At 39.1% G+C, this 14,669-nt stretch overlaps 4 protein-coding genes across 4 annotated transcripts; 1 reads left to right on the top strand and 3 right to left on the bottom strand.

The window, feature by feature from the left end:
• The first annotated feature begins 214 nt into the window (after nucleotides 1–214).
• On the top strand, nucleotides 215–728 carry LOC149096656 (galactose-3-O-sulfotransferase 3-like). Its single transcript, XM_089280931.1, has one exon. It carries the CDS (start codon nucleotides 228–230, stop codon nucleotides 726–728), a length of 501 nt encoding a protein of 166 aa, XP_089137057.1. The 5' UTR covers nucleotides 215–227.
• A 3,535-nt stretch (nucleotides 729–4,263) lies between these two features.
• LOC110044740 (cannabinoid receptor type 1A-like) lies at nucleotides 4,264–5,529 on the bottom strand. Its single transcript, XM_020750310.2, has one exon. It carries the CDS (start codon nucleotides 5,403–5,405, stop codon nucleotides 4,269–4,271), a length of 1,137 nt encoding a protein of 378 aa, XP_020605969.2. The 5' UTR covers nucleotides 5,406–5,529; the 3' UTR covers nucleotides 4,264–4,268.
• Nucleotides 5,530–7,834: 2,305 nt separating this feature from the next.
• Nucleotides 7,835–9,435, bottom strand: LOC110044838 (uncharacterized). The gene has a single exon (XM_020750419.2). It carries the CDS (start codon nucleotides 9,412–9,414, stop codon nucleotides 8,305–8,307), a length of 1,110 nt encoding a protein of 369 aa, XP_020606078.2. The 5' UTR covers nucleotides 9,415–9,435; the 3' UTR covers nucleotides 7,835–8,304.
• A 4,064-nt stretch (nucleotides 9,436–13,499) lies between these two features.
• Nucleotides 13,500–14,669, bottom strand: LOC110044837 (uncharacterized; the record flags this gene model as incomplete). The annotated part of the gene is made up of 1 exon (XM_020750418.2): nucleotides 13,500–14,669. A coding segment is annotated over one exon (1,143 nt), but the record flags the coding sequence as incomplete, so codon positions are not given.

The raw sequence follows: 14,669 nt of genomic DNA, 5'->3' as shown, positions 1-14,669 counted from the left end.
AACCAAAGGCAAAGTACATCACTATCATACGGCATCCAGTAAGCCAGTTGAAATCTGCTTGGCCTTGTTACCATGATTCCTCTAGGTTTACCGGAATTTCATCATCTGACGGTCCTTTAAATAGATTTCTAAAGTCGCCAGGTGCTTTACAACAAATCAGGAGAAGACTTTCTCAAGCCAAAGTATATGGAAAATATAACCATATTTCGAACCCAAACTTATTTGACATGGGTCTTGAGCAAGAAAATTTACAAAACATGGCATTGGTTAAGAGATACATCGACAAGATGGAGGAAGAGTTTGACTTGGTGATGATAGCGGATTACTTTGATGAATCACTGATATTACTTAAACGATTGCTGTGCTGGGAATTTGAGGATATCGTGTATGTTAAGTTAAGAGTGCAGAAAAAGGAACTAGAGTTTGAAGAAGAGGTGAAGAAAAACATTCTAACTTGGAATCGTGCAGATGTCACTCTGTTTGATCATTTTAATAAAACTTTCTGGAGTAAAGTTCAACAAGAGGGGCCTTCGTTTTATGAAGATTTGAAAGCATTTAGCAAAATAAATCAAGATTATCAAGCAATGTGCGAGTCCATCGAATATAAGAGCGAAAAATGCATGTTGTCAAAGAATCCACCATGTAATATACTTGAACTGCTGTGGAGGCGACGTGGCAACACTCTTAGCGGAGCACCAGCGCTGGAAGTCGACTTAATTAGATGCTAAAATTTGGCAAGGACACCTTCATTTAAATCATGTCGTAGAGATTTTTAGAAAATATTAAGATGTTAAGAAAATTCAAGGACATTTAGAAATATTCATACCGTTTTCTTAGCTTAGCCCTGTGTTTTTCTTGCTACATGTATTTTCTTGAAACAATTCTGACTCGTGCTATGCCGGAAACAGTCCAGCTCAGTGAATTCTCACTCGAAAAATGTATTCCGTATCACTAAAAGCGCCGGCTAAAGCAGCAATTTTTTAAAGTGGCGGATGCTGGTAACGTCGAAGTACCTGAATATTTTTCCTCAACTCCTACAACTGCAAAACGTTTTGGTCAAAGTGATTCAAAATCGGTGCAGCAATTTTACGACCAAAATAAGAGATATTTATTACTAGGGAGATGGCCGTATACGCATTATTCCAAAATTGCCGCCATTTAAGTATTCTTTTGTTTACTTGCAAATTAGCCCTTTTTGTCTCGCTCTTAAACTCGAAATTCAAAAGAATATTTTCCCTTAAACGAGGTAACAAGGGCTCATTTTCAAGTAAACAAAAGAATACTAAAATGGCGGCCATTTTGGAATAAGGTATATTTTAGAGGTAGAAATGATATGAATTCTGATTTGGCTGGGACCAAGTTAACAATAGAGGTGTCCGTCTTATGAAGATCTCCGAGAGGCGAGGCTTGACTGTATATGTATCTCTGATTGGCGACAAAACGTTTTAGAGCGGCTTCTTGTGAGTGTCGAAAGGTAATTGCTTTTAATTTGCGTCAACTACGCTACACGATTGGCTGATAAAAATCACGCCACTTTTAATCCAATCCGAAGTAAAATGAAAACCAATCGTGACTCGTTCTCGCACGTTTTCCCGCACTTTGCGTCAGCTCGATGTATTTACTTCGAATCTTGATTGGTTCACCAGATTGTCTGTGTCCTTTGTGATTTGCTAGAGCGATATTATTTTGGCTTTGGTTTTACGACACAATTGAAAATTGCTCTTTAATCCAATCAGTCTAATCAGTTGACGGGCTGCTTGTCAGCGAGGTATCACGAAAAAGAATTACGCTTGAGACTATAGAGTAGGGCATTTTTAATGTTAGTGCTAATATTTGATTTACATTAATTAAATGTGTGTAGCTACCAAGACTCTACGAGATGTCCTTACTGCGCGATTAATTAAATTTGATTTGCGTATTGATTACACTATCACAGGTTGACGAATACAATTATATAAATGACAAATATGCTAAATTTACATGAAGATGTTCTTCCTTTCTAAAAGAAATCTACAAGATGTTACTAAACTTATCTTGGTAAATGGTTTGAACCCAGGAGTATCAGTAGTTCGTATAGTGTGATCGTCCGGGTGAGTGTAGTTCTGAAAAGAACTGTTGTTGGTGACTGACGTTTCGACAACCTGAGCGGAAGTCATCTTCAGAGTCAAGTGAATAGTGTTTGTCAGTCGACACGAGTCTTTCAGCCAATACCATCATGGCTATACTGACCAATCACGTTCAACGGACCAGACTTATAACATCATCGACTGACAAACACTATTCACTTGACTCTGAAGATGACTTCCGCTCAGGTTGTCGAAACGTCAGTCACTAACAACAGTTCTTTTCAGAACTACACTCACCCGGACGATCACACTATACGAACTAAACTTATCTTCTTAACTGGCTAAGGGCAGGCCACTGCAATGTAGTGCAAATTGACGCACGCACCTTCGTAATTTTCTCAGTCATACAATTTTAAAAATGAATAATAATACGAGAGCTTGGGCAATTTCTCGAAATATTTGAAAATTTTTTCAAATTGCACTAGTTTAAAAATAGTATCTTTACTAAGTGGGAAGCTGCTAGTTCAATCTGACGTTGTCAAGCTACAGAAGGCACAACCACCGTCCTGACTGCTACAGCCACTGCTACTGCTAAACGAGATCTCCGACAACTGCGACGGCGACGCCAACGTGGGTTGAGCGGGGCAAGGTCATGTTGGCGTTCCCGCCAAAATTGAGATAAAGAATTTTACAAGCGAGAACCTGGAAGGGGCCATTGATGTTTTACCATGTTCTAAGTCACGGAAAAGTTTTTAAACCCATGCCAAAGTTTCGTGAAACTATTCACCAGGCTCACGTTTCCCGCTTGATTAACGCTGAAGAATTTTGTGATTTATACAAGCCTGAAAATCCGGATTTACCCCACACCAGCTACGAGTACCTCGGCCTCGACAAGATGAAAGACGATGTAAAATAATTACTGCTTATTTGATGTAGTCAGGAATTCGTCGATGGAACTGTTGAACGCTTACGTAGCCAGTGAGGTCCTTAGTATAAATGACAATTAGCTGAATGGAAAGAAAAACACTTTGAATCAGTCGAATCTAGTACCATTGCTGACAAAATCTTTCCTTCTTTCCCAGTAAATCCAAAATAAAAATTAAGCTTAATTAGCTTGAATTGTTTTCTTTTTTGCCTGGCTCTGTTCGTTTACATTTCATAAAAAATTCATTAAGTATCGTTTTACCCTGATTCCTTAGCCGTGGTTAGGTAGAGAAGTACCACGTTTTCGTACAACGTCAAACAAGGCTTGTTGACGCGTGAAGGGAAACTGCCGTCTCAGAATCTACTCATGCGCAGTACGCAGCCGGAAATAAGAAAGACTCACGTCGCCGTTGTCGGATCGTAAGGTCTCTAGCACTACTGCTACTGCCAGTGCCACTGCCACTGCCAGTGCCACTGCCACTGCCACCGCCACTGCCACTGCCACTGCCACTGCCACTGCCACTACCACTGCCACTGCCACTGCCACTGCCACTGCCACTGCCACTGCCACTGCCACTGCCACTGCCACTGCCACTGCCACTACCACTGCCACTACCACTACCACTGCCACTACCACTGCCACTGCCACTGCCATTGCTATTGCCACTGCCACTGCCACTGTCACTGCCACTGCGATCGTGCTGTAACTGGCGAAATAAACAGTAAGAAGCCCTGCATGTCGGTACCATTTCTGACTAACTTTAATCACAGCTAACTGTGTAATCAAATCCTCTGGTCTAAATAATTTTGGCGAGAGGAAATGATGTAGATTATGTAGACTATGCAGATCCAATAATATTTAGGTCGACATGAATACTGGATTTTAGATATCAAATATTTAAGGTGTGGTCAGGACTACGCAGGAGAAATTTGAAAACACAGCTTTTTTCTGGGGTTATAGGCCTACCGTTCACGAACGGAGCTTTTCAAAAACGTTCATCAAACCGGAGTAATTTGAAAACGCCGGTTCTGCGTTTAATTATAATTAGTGTGGACAGAGAACATTTTGAAAACGGAGCTCTTCGGAAACGATGACGTTACGATAACCATGTGATTTCGCAGCCCGAGTTTTCCTCAGAAACCAAAATGAAATCTAAAATGACCGCTGACTGTTGGACGGAAAACATTTAACGTTTTTTTCAGAGTGAAAACACCGTTTTCAAATTTCTCCAGCGTCGTGTGGACGGGGCTTAATAAAGAGTCATGCACTCAGGAACTTCATGACGCCAGACTTTTGAAACTCAGCAAAGTTAACACTGATCCGTTAGCGGGCGCGCTGGAGGCGTCTGTTTCTTGGGTTCCTCTTCCTGTAGTAGAGCTGTGTTGTGACTTTCTGCCAGCGGATAAGCGACGAATACTTTTATAGAATGCTTCTCGGTACTTTACCATGCGCCACGCGTAGACAAACGGGTCTAACAGGAATTTCAGGTAAAGCAGGTTATCCACCATCAGGTTTACAATCAGAGTCTTGACAGAAGGATCTTCCTCCATGAACAGTTTTACCGTCCAATGGACAGCTGATGGCATATTACACATAATCAGCACGGCAAGAAGCATGAAATTCACTCGGACAAAGTTGCGTTGAACTCGGATATGTTTGCTAGCGGTTCTTTTCCCAGTTTGGCTTTCAAGGGATTTTCCTGCGGTCATCTTCTTTTTCATCACACGATGTAGGAGTATATAGAAAGCAATGGTGATAAAGACTAAGAGATAGTTGTGTATAAAGGAATCCATAATATTCTGAACATTTGGAGACACGCCCATCAAGTGAAGGCACCAGAAGATTGCGGAGTAAAGATAGATGACCGCAATACCGAACAAGACTTTCTTCTTTGTGACAAGGCGGCCGTACTTTAAAGGAGATGAAACCACGATGTACTGCGTCAAGGTAAAGGCGAAGACGATTAGAAAGGATGCCGTCATAGCAAAAGCGCTGAGATACCTTCCAGCATGCGCGAAAGGTCCGCATTTCTCTGTCGAAGGATGTTGAAAGTAAACCAACATAAAACAAATGGCGTAAATGGGTTCTTGAGTTAGGGCTGTTAATAAGTCGACAATGGCCAAACCGATCAGGAAAAGTGTTGTTGGGTTGCGAAAAATTTTTAGAGGGTCGACGTAAAATACAAACAGAAGTAGACTATTGGTCAAGACCGTAGTGAACGAGACCACGGCGATGAAGATGGAGGAACCAAAAGCTGCTTTGTAATAATCTTCAAGCGGATTCATTGCCGTTGCTGACTGAAGAATGACCTCTTGGCAAGCAGAATCATTACCAGATCTAGATACATTTTGTTTAAGCTCGTTTGACAAGTTGCTGCTGAAGTTGGCCCAGGAGTTGTTACAGGTTTGATTCATGTTGGACAACGTTTGAAGCTGAGGACGTCTTGATTTCTTATGATGGCAGGTCAGTGCTCAACTTTAAGAACGGAATTTCACAAGGTGTTTCTTTTATACCAGATCACATTCTGCGAAAAGCGACACCTGTGCGCAAAGAGTATTTTAATTTCCTATTTAGATTGTTACTGGCATCCGTTTGAGATTTTTAATTACCTGCTTGCTATTCTTTGGTTTTGTACCTCATCAGTGGCAATAAAGTAATAAATAGGTTCATCTCTTCTGTCTTTATGAGCAAATCCACACAACTTTTAAAAGACTGGCGAACAGAGTGAGCAAAAACAGACGTTAAACTTTTCCCAAGTTTTTTATATTATTTTCTACTGAAAGGAGGCCCTGTATGAAAGTCCATTTTTAGGCGCGTTAATCATAACTTGAGATTGAAACAGTGGCCCCTGGTGGTCGTATGAGATATTTGTTTTTCTTTATGTTTATGGTAATTATTTTATAAATTGTGAGTACAAATAAATGGTTGTTGTTGTTGTTGTTATTGCTTTTAATCGTTCTAGGTTGCACGCGATACACCTTCGAAACCCGCATCTGCGCCATAAGACAACCCTGAGGACATTGTGATGTTAGATTTAAATTACAGTGGTTCATTGTGACAAGTGATGAGCCACTGAGTGGTCTTACCAGAAATGAAAAAGCAATATACAGTACAAGGAAAATATCTAAATTAGACAACAGAACAAAAAGATGATCACGAGAAATCGAAAAATTTTATTCGATTTATGTACAAAAGCTCACACAATGAAAATGATATAGAAATGTGGGAATGATATTGCGAACGCACACAGAGGAAAATCTATTTTTGCCCGTATCTTTATATAACAATTTTAAAATAAACGTTTCATGTCAGGAAGACGGATGAGGTTGCAGTACGCTAAGGCCGAAAACGAATATATATGATATGAAAAAATTAATGAATTTCTTTTTAAAAAGCGCACAAAACATTTCTTTATGGATTAGAACATTTATGAAAAGAACAGTATGAAATTTTATCAATTAAAAATAAGACATTATGATAAACTTGACCTCGACACAGAGAAAACATCAATTATCATACTTGAACTATTCTTTAAGACACCTTTCACACAGTACATTGTATATACACAATAAATTAAACAATTAGTCAACACGATATAAACCTCGGGCACATTATCTATCATTTTTTCAGTGCAAATCTACTAGTCGTTCATAACTTCATTCAAGTCCTCTTCAGAGACACTTCGAAAACGCGTAGAAGCGACACCATTTTGGTACCAACCGCACGTGGCGTAGCGTAGCCGATAACAGAACTGCATTCGTTATTAAGCGCTAGTAGATTGATAGTAACAATATTATATTATATCAACTCACAAAATCGTTCCTTGATAAATCTCCGATAGATTTTTGAAAGTTTGGCAGCATTTAATTAAATATTGACCACGCCTAGCCTGAATAGGGTTAATCGTACCTAGAAAAAGACTTACACTATATAATTGCACCATATACAAGAGCTTCAAGCTCACCAATCACTAAAAAAAAATGGTAATCGATGTCCAACAGTAGCAGTTAAATGTAGTCATGATGTCAGGTCTTTTTTCCAGTAGTGGTATGGCTGCATTCGCATCTATCACCATGACTAAAAAAAATCTGCTATTTACAGACGAGTAGACAGGTAACACACAATATCCTTTCAAGCCATGTTCGGGGATTGTGTTATCAATGCTTTGAAAAACTTTCTGGGTAGCCAATATTTCAGGAACCTGGTCACACAGACATCGTAAGGAGGAGCATGAAGGGGTAAAATGAGGACTGTGATGTGCCTATTTCTACAAGGAAAGAGGGATTTGGGTCACTGGGATTGAGAATCATAAACTAAAAATGAGAATAGCACTGAGATTTGTCTATTTTTGTCAAGGAAAGTGGGAGAATTGACAACCACTATCCCAAACATGAGAATGGGACTAAGAATTGCCTATTTGTGACAAGGAAAGTAGGATTTGAATCACTGGGATTGAAAATCACAACCCAAAAATGAGAATGACACTGAGATTTGTCTATTTTTGTCAAGGAAAGTGGGAGAATTGAGAATCACTATCCAAACATGAAAATGGGACTAAGAATTGCCTATTTGTGACAAGGAAAGTAGGATTTGGATTACTGGGATTGAAAATCACAACCCAAAAATGAGAATGGCACTGAGATTTGTCTATTTTTGACAAGGAAAGTGGGATTTGGATCACTGGAATTGAGAATCAGAAACCAAAAAAGAAGATGGGACTGAGATTTGTCTATTTTTAACATGAAAAGGGGAGTTTGGGTCACTGGGATTAAGAAACACAAACCAAAATTGGGAATGCAACTGAGATCTGCCTATTTTAACAAGAAAAGTAGGATTTGGGTCACTAAGATTGAGAATTACAAACCAAAAATGGGAATGAGACTGAGGAGGAAAAGATAAATTTGAGTCCCTGGGATTGACAATTACTAACCAAAAATGAGAATGGCACTGAGATTTGCCTATTTTTACTATAAAAGTGGGATTCGGGTCAATGGGATTGAGAATTACAAACCAAAAATAAGAATGGTCGTGATGTTTTCCTATTTTTGACAAGGAAAATGGGATTTGGGTCACTGGGATTTAGAATCACTGGGCAAAAATGGGAGCAGGTCTGGGATTTTGGCAAAAAAGCCTCACCTGGCAATTTGAGAAGCCATGCAAATCTTATAAAAATTCAGATGAGGGGCAAAATTGTTACTGATCATGAGTATGTAAAACACGAACAGATACCAAATTATTTCCCATGTAAAAGACCTGCTGCTCTAAAACACGGTTTTATGGGAAACCTGTAGCTATTAACTATCACACAGTATTTCAGTCCATGGAAATACTCTTAAAGTCCAGGGTGATGACAGTCTCACGTGACTTGTTCATCTGAGCCATAACGTGATCCCTGAACGTTGACTTGTTCTCCGACTCCTCTCTGCCACAACGCAGGACAATCCCAAGTGCCTGGCGATATTTGGGAAGTCTCCACGCGTACACAAACGGGTCAAGCAGGAATTTCAGGTAAAGCACGTTATCAACCCAGAGATTGATAATAAGAACTGTTGGACTGTTTTCATCTTCGTTGGAGTATAAACGGATAATCCACAACATGGCTGAAGGTTGAGAGGTCAGAAACAAGATGGCAATCAAAAGGAAATTGACAATGATAAACTTACGCTCCACACCCGTTTGCCTCTCATTCTTTCCTTCCTCTTGCGTGTTGTGGTCTTCTCGAAGACGCTTAGAAGCGGCCATTTTTTTCTTGAAAGCAATGTACAGGAGGATGTAGAAGATTATGGTCAGATATATCAGGGCGATGGAGTGAAACGTGTTATCAATTTTTTGTTGGATATCTCTGGGGACGCCCATTTCTGGAGATACACTGAACAGTATAGCATAGGCGTAAATGGCTAACACGCAGATGATCACGCGCGTTTTCGTCACCTTTCGCGCGTGATTCAGAGGCGAAATCACCACAATGTACTGTGTGACAGTAAAGGCCAATACGATAAGAAAAGACGCGTTCATGGCAGTAAGCGACATCGTTTGTCCTATGTTCAAGAGATCTGTACATGTTTTAACAGTGTCAGGGTGACGAATATGCATCATTATGAAACATGTGCTGTACATGGGTTGTTGCGTTGCGGCAATGAAAATATCAACGAAGGCAATACCGATCAGGAAATAAGTGGTGGCGTTGCGAAAAATTTTCAAAGGATCAATGAAGAAAACCAGAAGTAAAAAGCCATTTGCCACGACGTTTATAAATGAGACAATGATCATGTAGATTGCGGAACCAAAAGCGAACTTGTAGAACTCGTTGTAAGGATTGACGATGGGTCCTGATGGCGGCGCTGGTATAGGTTGGGGACAGGACGAAACATTTACGGTGAAGTTTGCTGTAGTGTTGCATTCTGACGCTGTTTCAAGATCCATGATACTGGTAACTTTGACTGTTTAAAGTCTAATGGCTCTGTTTCGTGAAAGACAGTTTCTTTTCTTTTATACCTGTTGTGCTTACAAGGGGATAATTCGTTTATTTTATGGAATGAAGGCTAACACTTCAAAAGGGTGTAAGAGTCTCTGTCCAATTCCAACTGTGATGTAATTACTCAGGCTACTTAAGCAGTTAGAGGCTATATAATCAAACCTACGAGAGTTGAAAAACAACGCTTTGAGTTCAAGAGGCTTTTGTAATATGCCTAACTAATTTAATTAGCCCCAGTTCCGATGATTATAAGAACTAAAGGGGATGTTTCAATAGTGTTTAGGGGATAACAAACGTTAAAAGACCACAAAACTGGAAAAATATTAATCCTGGTACACTGAGATTATAAATTAAAAAAGTTAGATCTCTGAATCGAAATGGGCTGAGGATTTAAACAAACCATAGCATGTGTAATACAATGCAGACAATTCATAATAGAATCATAAGACAAACAAAACAGAATTGTCAGTACAGGTCTAAAGGTCTAAAGCTTAACTGATCATTTACCAGGGTAAACACTTTGATCACGTACTCCAATCAGTAGTTTAAACTGAACTCAAATGCACTTGTTAAAGGTATGGTCCATTTCTCTGGGTTCTACGTAAACGTAGCTGTCCCATCGTGTCGCCAGTCACACGAAGTGAATGTTATATAGCCTATTTCTTTCCAATATCTTTTTCAAAGGAACGTGTCAATTGTCTGCAGTTCTTCCTGGGAGAGTTAGACAGTCTTCAAAAGGCAAGGCTTGAAATAGCATGACAATCTGCCGGCTAATACTGAATTTGTAAAAATAAAAACACGTCACTTTCTGATATAACACTCATGGGAGCTCAAGAGAGACCCCAGCTGGCCTTTGAAAAGACTTTCAATAATTGCACCGGTTTTTCACGCGGTGACTTTCAGGGGGAAGGATGATGAATGTTTTCAATTATTTTAGCAGTTGGAAATTTGTGTGTCATCAACGTTAACAATGGTAGAGAAGTCTTCATATCAGTGGGATGGAGATTCACGGTCCTTATTCGATCGACAGATTAATTCTAGAAACTCATTTGGTGGGAAAACCTTGAAAGCTTTATCCTACAAGAGTCAAAACGTATTTTTTTTTTAACATTTTGGTCACTAGAAAATCATCTGATATCAAAACCATCACAAAAATTAGACATTTATTTGCCCTGAAATACCTGATATATCTACTCGGTAGTGAATAGAGATTTTGACGAAACGTTGTTCGGCCCGCTAATAATAGTTGAAACTGAACCCAAAAATTCATTGCTAGATATCCATCAACCCCAAATTACTTAGTCATCCCCACTACAAATCGAATATAGGTAAAAAGGGCTACTAAAATAGACTTTGACACCGAAATTTTTGTAAATCATAGCTCACTCATTATTGGGATCTCATGGAATGACAGGTAGATGATGCCTTGCTTAGAAGTTTAAACATATCTTCCGATGGTATAGAATCAGAATGCTAGAAGCTATAATTTGAAATTGAATTATCGATATAAAGCAAAAGGGAGACGAACTTTTTTCCGTGACTCAGATGTGAGTTTGGCAGGTGGATTTATTTGAAAAACTAATTAAAATTGTCCGAAAAGAAAGGGATCCATTTCCCGCAGGTTATTTAGAAAAAACAACTTTTAACAACACGTACTGTACGATAGTTTGCACACAACTCTAAAGCAGATTGAGCTAATAAAAACTGTAGAAAAGAACAAGAAAAAATGTCCTACGGTTTTCTTACGTAAGTCTTTTTCAGCATCAATTTTTAATAATAATTTTAAACTATAGATAAAAATAAAGTTGTGAAATGGAAAAGTTGAATTTGAGGTATTTCACTTTCTTTATGGTTGAGTCTTTTCGAAATGGGCTGCGGGAAGTTGTTTCAAGTCATTTGTTTTCTTGATGTAAGAAATAAAGTCCAAATTAAAAGAACCTAAACAGTGTTATCAGGTGGAAAAACACCGAAGAGTTAACACAAAGCGAAAATAAACACGGGCTGCAATTGTTACAAGAAAGACAAATATCAGTTTCGAACGATTCGACAAACTTGAAAAACTTGGCCAGTTTTCTCATGATGTGCTGTCCTTAACTTATTCCTGTAAATAATATTAAAACGAAAACCGATAGGAAATAAAGCAATTTCAGTCTTTAGTGGACAACTGACCTGGTACCAGAACAATTTTAAGTATAGTACAGTCCTTTTCCATTTTCTGAGAGCTAAAGATATCAACAATACAAACAATCACCTGAAAAACACAAAACACATTTCCCATGGAAACTCGAGAAAATTTCGATTTCAAAGTTCAGCGACATGATTGTGCAAACACGAGTAAAATTTCATCATCTGTTTCATTTCACTAGTACTTTCAAGTGTTTCACTTTAAGCTCTTTTTTGTTGTTGTTGTTGTTAGAAATAATCGTGATTTTTTTTTATACGATATTTCCCACATTGGTACAGAAGTTTGCAATGCGATGTTAATGATCACGGTACAAAGTTTTTGTTAGCTTAACTGTTACTCGAAAGCCTGGTGGATTCCTTCTTAAACGTTCATCTTATTAACAAGAAATCAAACATAACTGAATAAACATATACTCTATAATGTTACAAAAAGAGACAAAGTCTCTCCAGTCCAGCAATGTCTATTCTTGAAAAAGCTAACACATTTCAAATATTAACATTTTTCTTGTACGATATCGTGGGTGAAAGGAAAGTACCAGCAGAAACTAAATTCTGAAGGAAAAACATTGTTTGCGCCTGACGACTGATTGAGTAACTGATCGAGCGAGTGAATTTTTTCTTCCCCAACTATCTGCTCTAACTCATTCTAGCCACCTTATCACTCATTAAAAAGAAAAATACAGTACCAAAGAATTGAAATGAGAAGGAACAAAATAGGCACTAATAATAGATTAAAATAATGGAAAGAAGTTAGGGCCACACGTGTCCAAGCAAAAACCTCGACATTTAATGTTATACATTTTGCAGTGAATTAAATTCGAACGATCAACTGAAAAACTTATCCAATGTGGATGACAAATACCTGGGTAAGTCTTTTCTAGTCCTTGAACTGAATTATCCTGGCGTTTTTGAGCAGAGACAGTTCCCAAAGGTGTAAAATTTTTATTAGTAGTATCCATCCAATAATTTTTACAGCCTTAGATTAAATTGTTTTTAGTTGGAACTTTCCATTCACATAACACTGACAAAAAATTGCGAAGTGAATATCGTGTTTCAAGAAGATCGTGGAATAACCATGCAACTGAAATTCGAATTCTTGGACGTTTTGTTTGGTTCATTGTTAGATGCAATATTAAAAATCCTGAAAAGTGACTTGGTTATAACAAGACTACTTTTTTTCTTCGAGAATAAAGCCCCTTCCACACTTCGCCGAGGAATTTGAAAACGGAGGTTTCACTCTGAAACGCATCAAATGTTCCCCGTCCACATTAGGCTGGAGGAATTTAAAAACGCAACAGTCACCGGTAATTTTGGATTTGTGTTTGAGGAAAACTTGGGCACGTGAATACCATGATGTTCGCAACGTTATTGTTTACAAAAAGCTTCGATCGTTTCAAAATGTTTTCCGTCCACACGAAAACGAAAAGCCGGCGATTTTAAATGCTTCCAGTTTGAAGAGCGTTTTCGAAAAGCTCCGTTTTCGTGACGGATTAGTGTGGCGGACGGAAGGCATAACCGGGAAAATAAAGCTGCGTTTTCAAATTCCTCCTGCGTAGTATGAACGGCGCCTAAATGTTTACCTTGGTTTTATTTCCACTTTATCAGTGATAATCTAGGAGATCGATGTAACGTTCTTACCGCTGCTGTACGAATACAGTTCTATTCTTCGATGAGCTTGTTATTGATCGCTTTTATATTTTAACTTTTCTGAATCTACATCTTTACTGTACGAGAAACCCTGTGAGCGGGTTATATGTACACAGGTCATCAACTACCTTTGTCAACTTCCTTTGTACATTATTGCTAAGTTGAGGTTAGCTAACGATACATAACAATCATGATTTTCCCGTTCAGTCGGAGGTTTCTCAATTTTTATTTAAGGGAAAATCCTCTTCAAGTCAAGAGTGATGACAGTCTCACGTGACGTGCTCATCCGGGCCATAACGAGTTCACTGGACGTTGACTTGCTCCTAGTCTCCTCTCCGCCACAGCGCAGCATGATCCTAAGAGCCTGGCGATATTTGGGAATTCTCCACGCGTACACAAACGGGTCAAGCAGGAATTTCAGGTAAAGCATGTTATCAACCCAGAGATTGATAATCAAAACTTTTGGACTGTTAACATCTTCGTTGGAGTACAAACGGATAATCCACAACATGGCTGAAGGTTGAGAGGTCAGAAACAAGATGGCAATCAAAAGGAAATTGACAATGACAAACTTATGCTCCACACCCGTTTGCCTCTCATTCTTTCCTTCCTCTTGCGTGCTGCGGTCTTCTCGAAGACGCTTAGAAGCGGCCATTTTTTTCTTGAAAGCAATGTACAGGAGGATGTAGAAGATTATGGTCAGATATATCAGGGCGATGGAGTGAAACGTGTTATCAATTTTTTGTTGGATATCTCTGGGGACGCCCATTTCTGGAGATACACTGGACAATATAGCATAGGCGTAAATGGCTAACACGCAGATGATCACGCGCGTTTTCGTCACCTTTCGCGCGTGATTCAGAGGCGAAATCACCACAACGTACTGTGTGACAGTAAAGGCCAATACGATAAGAAAAGACGCGTTCATGGCAATAAGCGACATCGTTTGTCCTATGTTCAAGAGATCTGTACACGTTTTAACAGTGTCAGGGTGACGAACATACGTCATTATGAAACATGTGCTGTACATGGGTTGTTGCGTTGCGGCAATGAAAATATCAACGAAGGCAATACCGATCAGGAAATAAGTGCTGGCGTTGCGAAAAATTTTCAAAGGATCAATGAAGAAAACCAGAAGTAAAAAGCCATTTGCCACGACGTTTATAAATGAGACAATGATCATGTAGATTGCGGAACCAAAAGCGAACTTGTAGAACTCGTTGTAAGGATTGACGATGGGTCCTGATGGCGGCGCTGGTATAGGTTGGGGACAGGACGAAACATTTACGGTGAAGTTTGCTGTAGTGTTGCATTCTGACGATGGGTCCTGATGGCGGTGGTATGCATTGAAGACATGAAAAATTTCTTGTGA

Source organism: Orbicella faveolata, unplaced genomic scaffold (genome assembly GCF_042242905.1).
Source record: "Orbicella faveolata isolate gen_17 unplaced genomic scaffold, um_ofav_v1 contig_48, whole genome shotgun sequence".
NCBI lineage: Eukaryota > Metazoa > Cnidaria > Anthozoa > Scleractinia > Merulinidae > Orbicella > Orbicella faveolata.
This window is presented reverse-complemented; position numbering and strand designations above follow the sequence as displayed.